This window comes from Vicia villosa, unplaced genomic scaffold (genome assembly GCF_029867415.1).
Source record: "Vicia villosa cultivar HV-30 ecotype Madison, WI unplaced genomic scaffold, Vvil1.0 ctg.006041F_1_1, whole genome shotgun sequence".
NCBI classification, from domain to species: domain Eukaryota; kingdom Viridiplantae; phylum Streptophyta; class Magnoliopsida; order Fabales; family Fabaceae; genus Vicia; species Vicia villosa.
Window position 1 is genome coordinate 19,019 of NW_026706721.1, and position 11,120 is coordinate 30,138.

Consider the following 11,120-nt stretch of genomic DNA (forward strand, 5'->3'; position numbering starts at 1 on the left):
TGAGGTCATATTCAGAAGCTATGAGTCAATTCTTTATAAAATCTATGACAAATTATATGTTTGTATTTATCTAGAATTATTTGAGCTAAATCAGCGTTAGTTTTTTATGCTATTATTATGTCATAACTGCATTGATGTGTACTTGAAATCAAATCGATCAGTGTTAATAATAGTGCATTATTATGTCATTAGTGACCATTAGTTTTTAATGCTATTAAAAAACCTAATGGATCGTAGTTAAAACGAGTTCCTTATTTCATTTAAATCTTCATTTAGATAATGGATCGTAGTTGGATGAGAGCTAATCGATTAAGTGCTGAGTAGAAACATGGAGTGATGGAATTTCTACAGTTTGTTGAAAGTGATGCGGAAAAAAATCTTCCTCCTCTTGAAAGTAATGCTGAAAAAAGTCTTCTCGTGCTTTTTCTCTGTCCATGTGTTCGTTGTGCAAATCAAGATCCAGAACTTAGTAAGAAAGAGATCATGAATCATCTAATTTGTGTAGGGATTTGTCAAAGTTATACACAATGGATATGGCACGGTGAAGTAGTAGCCAAGTCAAATATGTCCCAAAGAGATAATGTTAGTGTAGAAATGGATGATCGTCTAGAAGACATGATGCGTGAAATTGGACAATATTCGTTTAAGAGGGCACATGCGTATGATACTTTATGCAATGACAAGGATAAACCTTTGTACCCAGGATGCACAAATTTTACACGTTTGTCAGCCGTGTTAAAATTATTTAATCTGAAGGCAAATAACGGGTGGACTGATAAAAGTTTTACCAAATTGTTTGAATTGTTGACACAAATGCTTCCAGAAGGTAACATATTACCAAGTCGTTATTACGAGGCGAAGAAAATATTGTGTCAGTTGGGTTTGGAGCATGAAAAGATACATGCATGCCCTAATGATTGTATATTATACAGAAAAGAGTATGTAAACTATAATCATTGTCTGAAGTGCAAGGCGTCACATTGATGCGTGATATTGGACAATATTCGTTTAAGAGGGCACATGCGTATGATACTTTATGCAATGACAAGGATAAACCTTTGTACCCAGGATGCACAAATTTTACACGTTTGTCAGCCGTGTTAAAATTGTTTAATCTGAAGGCAAATAACGGGTGGACTGATAAAAGTTTTACCAAATTGTTTGAATTGTTGACACAAATGCTTCCAGACGGTAACGCACTACCAAGTCGTTATTACGAGGCGAAGAAAATATTGTGTCAGTTGGGTTTGGAGCATGAAAAGATACATGCATGCCCTAATGATTGTATATTATACAGAAAAGAGTATGTAAACTATAATCATTGTCTGAAGTGCAAGGCGTCACGCTACAAAAAGAAAGATGGTGAATCTAGTGATGATGAGGAGGTCAAAAAGTGTCCTCCCGTGAAAGTGGCATGGTACCAACCAATAATTTCAAAGTTCAAGAGATTATTCGCTAATGGAGACTACACAGAGAATCTTAGATGGCATGCAGAAGAAAGAAAATGTGATGGACAAATTCGCCATGTAGATGATTCTTTGCAATGGAAGAAAATAGATTCTTTGTTTCCAAATTTTGGCAAAGAGTCGAGAAACCTTAGACTTGGACTTTCTATTGATGGAATGAATCTGTTTGGTAATCGAAATACTAACCATTCTTCTTGGCCTGTTCTTTTGATGATTTACAACCTATCTCCTAGGTTGTGCATGAAGCGTAAATATATTATGTTATTGATGATGATTTCGGGCCCAAAACAACTAGGAAATGACATAGATGTTTATCTAAGTCCATTGATTGATGATTTAAGAGTGTTGTGGGAGGAAGGGGTGGATGTTTTTTATGCGCATTCTAGTGAACAATTCAATATGCGTGCCATGTTGTTTTGCACCATCAGTGATTTTCTGGCATATGGCAATTTGTCTGGGTATAAAGTTAAAGGTTATAAAGCGTGTCCTATATGTGAAAAACACACATGTTACCATCAGCTTGAAAAAGGAAAGAAGACTGTTTATCTTGGGCATCGAAATTTTCTAAATCATTATCATCTATATCGTAGATTGCAAAAAGCTTTCAATGGGGAACAAGAGCTTGGTGTTGCTCCAAAACCCTTAACTAGAGAGGAAGTTTATCAACGACAACAGGGCATTACTGCTATCTTTGGAAAGTACCAAAAGCGATCTATTGTGAAAAATATATGTATAAAGAGGTCGGTTTTCTTCGATCTCTTGGAAAAATATATGGAAGACATTGTATTGATGTGATGCACGTGGAGAAAAATGTATGTGATAGTGTAATCGGAACACTTCTCAACATTCAAGGCAAGATAAAAGATGGTATTAATGCTCGTCTAGATTTGGGCGTGATGGGTATATGAGAAGAGTTAACTCCACAATATATAGGTAACAAGACGTTTTTGCCTCCTGCCTTCTACACTCTATCTAGAAAGTATCAAAGTACCGCATGATTACTCATCAAATGTCAAGAGGCTTGTTTCGGTTAAAGATATCAAATTAGTTGGCTTAAAATCTCATGACTGTCATGTCTTAATGCAACAACTACTACCAGTGGCTATTCGTGGGATATTTCCCAACAATGTTAGGAAGACTATAACTAGGTTGTGCTTATTTTTCAATGCAATTTGTTGCAAAGCCATGTTTCCATTAAAGTTAGACGATTTGGAAAATGAGGCTGCAGTTATCTTGTGCCAATTAGAGATGTATTTTCCTCCTTTATTTTTTGACATTATAGTTCACTTGATTGTTCATCTAGTAAGGGAGATTAGACTATGTGGTCCAATTTTTTTACGGTGGATATATCCAATAGAGCGATACATGAAGATCCTAAAAGGGTATACCAAAAACCCACAAAGTCCAGAAGCATCGATTATTGAGAGGTACATTGCAAAAGAAGCAATTGAGTTTTGTTCTAACTATTTGTCAGAAGTGGATGTTGTAGGGGTTCCCAAGTCTCGTCATGATGGGAGATGTGAGGGCGTGGGTACACAAGGTTTAAAGGTCAAGAGCTTAAGTATTGATGTGGTTGTTCAAGCGCATTTGCATATATTGAATAACACGGATGAAGTTCAACCTTACTTATCTTCTCACAAAAGCATCATAAAGAAAAAGTACCCTAAGATGTATGAAATAGGTTGTTAAAAGAGCATAATAAGAGTTTCTCTGAGTGGTTTAAAGAAAAAATTGCTAGTGATGATAGTGCTTCAAAAACAATTAAGTGGTTGTCCTATGAGCCTAAATGTAACATAATAACTTTGAGTGAATATGATATTAATAAAACTTCTTTTTATACAAAGTCAAAGGATGACTGTAGTACCACACAAAATAATGGGGTTATGATTGTGGCCGAGTCCATGCACTTCTCTAGTGCTAAAGATAAAAACCCGGTTATGGCATCTACACCCTACTTTGGGGGTGATTGAAGAGATTTGGGAAGTTGATTATGTTGTGTTTAAAGTTCATGTATCTCAATGCAAATGGATTGATATCAATAGTGGTGTAAGAATCGATGAATTTGAAGTTACACTGGTTGATCTTAGCAAGTTAGCTTATGTGGACGAACCTTTCATCATGGCATCTCAAGCAAAACAAGTGTTTTATGTCACAGATCCTTCTAATAAAAGGTGGTCAGTTGTTATACAAGTAAGGGGGCATGATAGTGATAAAAATCAAGATGCGAATCTTGATATTTCGAAACTCTTCCTTTCTCAACAAATGTGCCTACCTCCATTGAAGAAAATGTAGAGGATGATGTGCATGCTATTCGCATGGATTATGAAGAAGGGATATGGGAGAACTAGTAAGGTGTTTTTTATAAGTTAATTCGACATTACTTTGATTTCTAATTGTTTTTATTTTGTTCTTAATTTATGTCTAATTGTTTTTATTTTGTGCTTAATTTGATTTCTAATTATTTTTATTTTGTTTAAACAGATACATGGCTGATTCAACCGACAACCCCTCTTCATCTAGTAAACCTAATAAAATAAGAGTTAGAGGTCAAACTTTGATGATAAAAATTGAAAAAGTTCATCAAATGGATGAAAAGATAAAGTTTGAGTTTGACCCAAGAACCTGTGAATGTACTGGTGTTGGTAAGAATGTTGCATATTTTAGGAGTTATATAGCATCTCTTGCTCGGCAGAGATGTTCTATTTTGAAAGAAAGATTAGTGAAAAGACATAGATAATGGGATAAAAGACGCTATATGGCTTGATGTTCAGGTATTTTAAATTCAACACTATTATATTTTATAATCATCTATATACTAACAACATATGCCATATACTGTATGTGTAGGCTAATTTCACTATTCCAGAATGTTAGGATAAAAACAAGGATGGTAAAATCTAGGATCCGTTGAAGAAGAAATGGATTAAATATGCGGGAGAGCGATGGAGAGGTTTTAAGAAATAACTCGCGGACGAATATGTTAATAATCCCAAAAAAGATCTCGCTCCTGCACATGTCAGATATAATTATATTAAAGAAGAAGTATGGGAAGAGTTTCTGAAGTCTCGAGATACCCCCGCATTTAAGGTTAGTATGAATTATATTTGAGTTTTTTTTTTGCATAACATTTTCATTATGTTTAGTGATAACTTTTTGAGTTTATAATTAATAGGAAAAAATTCGAAAGGGTAAGGAAAATGTGGCTAGGAATGTATACCCACGCGTATTATCTCGTGGAGGGTATCGCTTGCTTGTGGAGACAATTAAAAATGAAAGGATGTCATTGAGAGATTATTATACATTAGATGATAATGGTAGTCCATCTCTACCATCACGCCATGAGTTATGGAAGAGAGCACGACAAAAGAAAGGGGGAAAATACACATCAAAGTCTACACAAGTTGTTGCTGAGAAAATTGTAAGTAAAACTTGGAAATTACTTAAAGTATCATTATATTTGTGATTGATAAAAACTAGTGAAATTATTGTGGTTTTTGCATTTTGTAGGATTCTCTATTTGAAGAAGCTGAAAAAGGTGCCTTTGTTCCAGATGGACGTAACAATATCTTAACAGCAGCCATTAGAACATTTGAGCATGGTGGTCGTGTTCGTGGTGTTGGAAAACACCATAAGCAAAGCACTTACTTTTGAAGGTCATCTTCACGTCAAGGACAACATATATATGTAAATGAACAACTTGAACAACTTACATCTAAATTGAAAGCAAGACTTGGAGCTGAATTTGATCAAAAGTTGGTTGAAGAGCGTAAGGTGTTGCAACAATCTTTTATGGAGACACTTAAGTCTATGGGTTTTTCGCAAAGCACAGATAATAATAAATGCATTGAAAAAATGGAAGTAGTCGAAGGAAGCGGAAAAGAAAGTTGTTCAACTGCAAAAGGAAGCACAAAAGACGTGGAAGTTGACGATGTTCGGAGATTGTTACTCATGGTTGTGAAAATTGCGGGCAGACACTTGGAAATGGAATTAAGTCATTGTCGATCTGTCGCTAATTTGTATATGTCAGCTAAGTGTATCAGAGAGTTGTTGATGAGTTTTCATTGGCTTGACGTGTACTCTGCAAGTTTGGTGCACGTAAGTACATTTTCTTTTTTTATTACTATAAATATCTATTAATATGTAATATCTCTCATCACTTTGAATCTAATGTTTATTTTAAAATTATTCAGGTTTATTCATCGTGTATGTATTGATAATTCCACATCAGAAGTATATGGAATTATGGACCCTGCTATGTGTATATATGTTGATACTGTGACGAAAACTCAAGCAGGTGTTAAAAAATACATACAAGATAAGTCAGAGAGGGAAAATAGAGTGTGTCACTTACTACCACTTATTCATGTGTAAGTTTTTATGAAATTGTGTTTTCTATTTTTTAATTTTGATAACATAGATATTTTATGTGACTTTCGTGTTTCCACACACACGTACAGACGACATTGGCAATTAATTGTCATGTTTCCGAGAGAATATTGTGGTCGTCTTTTGTTCACTTCATCGGGAAATTGATGAAATCACGAAGAAAATTATTACAAAGTAAGTTTATCTTTTATGTGAATTTTGTTATAATATATTATATATCATATATATACATAAATTGTTACAAAAGTAATTTCATATTTTATGTGGCTTTATATAGATTTTTTCTGAATTAGTGCTTTTGGGGTTCATCAAATGGCAAATGGAAATAGAAAAAAGGCTACCTGGCTTCAGCCCAATGTACTTGTGATGTAAATTATAATTCTATATTTAATTTTATGATAATTATTCACTAATTATGTCATTCATTTGTAGACAAGGAAACAACATAACTCTAATGATTGTGGGTACTATGTGATGAGAAATATGTTGGATATTGTCTCTGTCAATATAACCGAGTCTTGGATGCAGGTAATAAAAATAACTTTACTTTGTTATTTCTTTGCTTTTTGCAACTTAATGTAAATTTTCAAAGAATAACTATATATTGTTATTTACGTATTGTAGGTATTTGATGACCCTACAGAATTTACACAAGATGATTTGTATGATTTACGACTCCGTTGGGCAAAATGTTTCTTTGAGTTATATAAAGATTAAGCTTTATCTGGTGAGTATATATGGAATTGTCTATATATCAGATTTGAGTTTCTTAACTTTAGTGTTGTTTCCTGATGTTAATTGGTGTTATTGTTTATTGTCAGCAAATGTGATTTTGGTGTTGTCTTCAGAAGCTACAACTCATCTTCTCGTGGATGCATGTTGGTATTTCAAGTGCGGGAAAGGACTTATAAATTGTTGTATATTTGTTGTTTTGTTATTGTTTTGGTAGTCCATCGTGTGTAAACTTTCTTATAATTTTGTACACTTATGTGTATCCTAGATTAATACTTTTGTAAATCAACTGTTCATTTTGAAGAATATATATATATATATATATATATATATATATATATATATATATATATATATATATATATATATATATATATATGCATCATAGCTATTTGGTGCAATAAAATTATCCTTCACTAGTTAGAAAAATATGAAAATAGAGACCTAGATGTGGTCTGTGTGATGTGGGAAAAATATGAAAAATAGCGACCTATTTGTGGTTTGTGTGGTATTGGAAACATATGAAATATTAGGTACAAACAAAATTACAACAAAAACTGGAAAACACCTTGAATTCGCTAAAAAGTAGCAAACATATTACATCGGGCCATTGAGGAAATAGATGTAAAAACATATATATTACATCGGGCAACTGGTGAAACTGATGTTAAAACAATATATTACATCGGTTCGTTGAAGCCACCGATGTAAAATATGGCATATATATTTTTTTTAAAATGGATTAGTTTACACATTAGACGTAACATTCAACCGATGTGGTATATTTATATTTCACATCAGGCAGTGGCCCGATGTAAAATGTCTCTGATTTACTACATCGCTTGGATTTACATCGGACCCAGGCCCGATGTAAAAAGTATTTTTCTCCCGATGTAAAAAGTACTTTCTGCACTAGTGAATTCACGAAAATTTAAATTTGCCTCTTAAATTTTGTGGCGTGTTTAACACGTCACCACCAATTTTTTTTGAAATTTTTAACATTTCTCCCCATGTGAACGTTACAGCATTTAGTGTTTTTATTTTACTTTTTAGTAGTGACATGATTCCCACGTCGCAATTTTTTTTCAATTATCAATGTCTGACTCCCAATGACTTTACATTATTTATATTATTTAAAGGTAGTGACGTGAGTATCACGTCGCAACTACCAATTTTTTAACACGTGATAATCACGTCACTAAACCACTTCGCATGAGAATTTTATTCTTGTAGTGATATTAGGTCCTTGTTTTTTTAAGGGATATGGAAATATGGCATCATCATGTATATGCAAATTCAATATGGTATTTGGAGTTTACACTTTTTGTCAAACTGTTAGCCATGTCTTCTTTAGTTGTCTTGCTAAGTTGTTTAGTTTTCAAGTTGCAACTGAGAAATTGTTGTTTGCGGCGTGAAAATTACGCGGCTATATTTTATTCATTATTTAATTTAATTTAATTCTTGTATATAACTAAGTTTTTTAAATTATATTTAACTTAATTCTTTTCTTGTATGTGTAGCAACCTGCCCTAAAAACTAAATTTTAGAGTCGCCACCTATTCTACCAAGGCGAATAGGAAACCTTACGCAGTTAAAAGATCGAGGTAAGAATATTATAATCAGGTCGAGGGAAGGTGTTAGGCACCCTCAACCCTTTCCTAAGGTTTGCATTATAAAGATAAAGGTTTATGGCTAGATTTATTAAGGTTAATGGCTAAGGAAGTGAAGAGGGCGAAAAGTGAGAACTGAACCTGATTAGGATTTAAGGTAGGGGGACTCGCCTTGTTGCGAAGTGCCTACGTATCTCCTTAGGGAGAATCAGAGTCAACGTAGTTCAGGCAGAGGGTTGTACGCCTTAGAATTAGAGTTTGATTTGATATGGTTTGAAGTTGTTTTAAAGGCTTTTTGAGTGGCCTATCGTAGTTTTGAATTTTTGATTTGAAGATGAAAGTGTTTTGAAGTTTGGCGTACAACCCTGATTTGATATGTTACCGTTAGGTGCGATGATCAATAGATTTGATCATTATATTAACGGATTAAGTAATGTATTGCTGGTTACTCAGACTGATAGATTCGATCGTAGCGGGCAGCAAATAAAATGTATTTTAAATTTTGTAATCAAATTACGAGCTTTATCATTTTATCTCTCATCATTGCGACTAATATATTTAGTCGGGTCGAGGAGAGAATTAACCAGAATTAGTTAAATTATTAACATTAATAAATTAATTATATTCAATTTATTTCTCGCCAATGCGACCAATAGATATAGTCGGATCGAGGAGAAAGTTATTTAAGGGTTAATGTTTCGCCAAATGGGCAGCGGGATTGGACAAACCCTAATACTTTGGTTACACACTCCTAGGGTTTGTGTGATTTTTAATAGTTAAAATTAATTAAATAAATTAAGTCGAATAATCGGGAAAAATCCCAACCCTAGTCATTAACCTAACCCTGATTTTATTACTTTAATTCTAACTAAAATAAATTAATTAAATAAAATCCTTAACCAATATTTAATCTAAATATCTTAATAATAAATTAAATAAATATTAGAAAATGTATAGAAACCTGGGAGTAATCCAGTGTTGCTGATTGGTGAGCGTCCATGGTGCATCCTCAACCTGGTGTACGTCAGATCTGGCCTTGAGACAATCCTAAGGTGATGACTGAAGGGCACATGATGGGTCGCATAGTTTCACGCACACTGGATCTAAAAGCCAAATTTGCTTAAAAAATAAGCGTCTCGCCTGGGTATCGAACCCAGGCTCTCTCGCCTACTGCTAACCAAAGTCACTTTCCACTTCGCCATGAATCAGTCGCTGATAGTAATTTGAACAACAAACATTGTATATAAAAAAAACGAGCCATTAAAATTTCAAAAAATCAAACGCGCGCGTCCCTGTACATCTTCTTCCTCGTGAATTTCTGGAAACAGCATAGGCTTTTGGCAAAGATTTTTGTGTGTTGCTATAGACCTGCAAACGTCAAATTCATCACACAATACAAATAAATCCCAATTAATTATCCAAATATACCAAAACCTATCCCCTGAACATGAAAACGCAAACGATTCGGACCAATTTAGTCTCCAATTAGCAACCCCCAAATCGGAGCTTAGAAACCCTAGAAATGATAATTTACGAAACCTGCAATAAAACTTCAATCAAATGGCATAGGGAGATTGTAAATATAATTATAAACACAAATATGTATCACAACTTGATTTATGACGCGTATATGATGGAACTCGAATCAAAATTTTTTGAAGCGTAAAACGTGAATATCCAGGTCCGTATGAATGTATTCAGATTGATGCTGGTGATTCGTTTACACTCAGAGAACTTCAGGGAATTGATTTAAACGTTTGGTTTGGCTCAAATCGAACTGTATCTCCAAGAACGGTTTCGATTTTTTTCTGATTTTGAGAGGGCTCGGTTATGGCCTTTTTTCCTCATCTTTCTTTTGGGCGGATGCACCTCTTAGATAAATATATATATATGGCCGAAAATTAGGTTTGCAACTTGCCTTAAATCTCCATCATTTTGATTGAATCAGATAAATGATGATTGAGATTTTCTTGCCATATTTGTTTGATGCCTCTGTTTGGAGTGATCTTGTGGAACTTGCACATCTAATCCTGAAAACGTGAACAAAACACAACTTGACCAATTTGATTTTTTTTTCTTTTTTTTTCATTTTAATAGCCTAATAATAATAATTAATAGTAATAATAAAATAATAATACCATTAAAATATTAATATAGTCTATTTTTATTTAACATTTTACATGAGTAAAAGAAATCAAATAAAAAATAATAATGATAAACAACAATAATTAAAACTAATAACAATGATAATTCTATTAAAATTAGTTAATAACACTAATCAAAAAATATTAACCCTAAATAATAATACTAATTCTAATAAGACTATCATTACTCTAAAAATAATCCTAATATATGTAATTACTAAAACCTAATCACAATAATGAACCTAATTAATCCTAATACTAACCCTAATACTACCTAATAATAATTCTATTAATACTAACATTAATAATAAGAATTAATAATGCTAAATACTAATAGTTAGTCACGATAAAAAAAAATAATAATCGAAACAAATGTAAGTAAAACCCAAAATACCCCCAAAAATGATAAAACCCTTGTAATAATTGGGCCCAACGTTTGGGTCCTAAACATCAGTTAATTACGCCCTTGTTTTAACTCAACCTGATTTATAAGAGAGCGGGTTTGACAATAGAAATGTCAAACCCCATGACTCTTAGTTTTGAACCTTGATGTATTAGCAGACGTAGATTTGATCGGGCAAATTTTGGGGTATGACAGCTGCCCCTGTTCAATCTTCTTAAACCTAAAGAGTCGGATAGGCACGTCTGCCTATCGTGATCTAATGGTAGAAGATGATTGAACACTTAAATGCCCTGAAATTTGCATTTGTTGAGAAGAAATTCCGTGGGAGATGGGCTTACAAATGCCATCCAAGGTGAATACCCTTCTTTTTTTATTTGAA

At 33.3% G+C, this 11,120-nt stretch overlaps 2 protein-coding genes, 1 long non-coding RNA gene and 1 pseudogene across 3 annotated transcripts; all 4 read left to right on the forward strand.

The window, feature by feature from the left end:
• Window positions 1–279: 279 nt before the first annotated feature.
• On the forward strand, window positions 280–984 carry LOC131642897 (uncharacterized; annotated as a pseudogene).
• On the forward strand, window positions 984–3,758 carry LOC131642899 (uncharacterized). Its single transcript, XM_058913063.1, has 3 exons — window positions 984–2,249; window positions 2,400–3,136; window positions 3,509–3,758. The coding sequence occupies exons 1-3, from the start codon at window positions 984–986 to the stop codon at window positions 3,756–3,758; spliced, it is 2,253 nt and encodes a 750-aa protein (XP_058769046.1).
• Window positions 3,759–5,006: 1,248 nt separating this feature from the next.
• Window positions 5,007–5,826, forward strand: LOC131642898 (uncharacterized). The gene is made up of 2 exons (XM_058913062.1): window positions 5,007–5,561; window positions 5,657–5,826. The coding sequence occupies exons 1-2, from the start codon at window positions 5,256–5,258 to the stop codon at window positions 5,678–5,680; spliced, it is 330 nt and encodes a 109-aa protein (XP_058769045.1). The 5' UTR covers window positions 5,007–5,255; the 3' UTR covers window positions 5,681–5,826.
• A 360-nt stretch (window positions 5,827–6,186) lies between these two features.
• LOC131642901 (uncharacterized) lies at window positions 6,187–6,868 on the forward strand. The gene is made up of 3 exons (XR_009296072.1): window positions 6,187–6,380; window positions 6,477–6,579; window positions 6,674–6,868. It is a non-coding gene; the product is annotated as an uncharacterized LOC131642901 (long non-coding RNA).
• The last annotated feature ends 4,252 nt before the right edge of the window (window positions 6,869–11,120 follow it).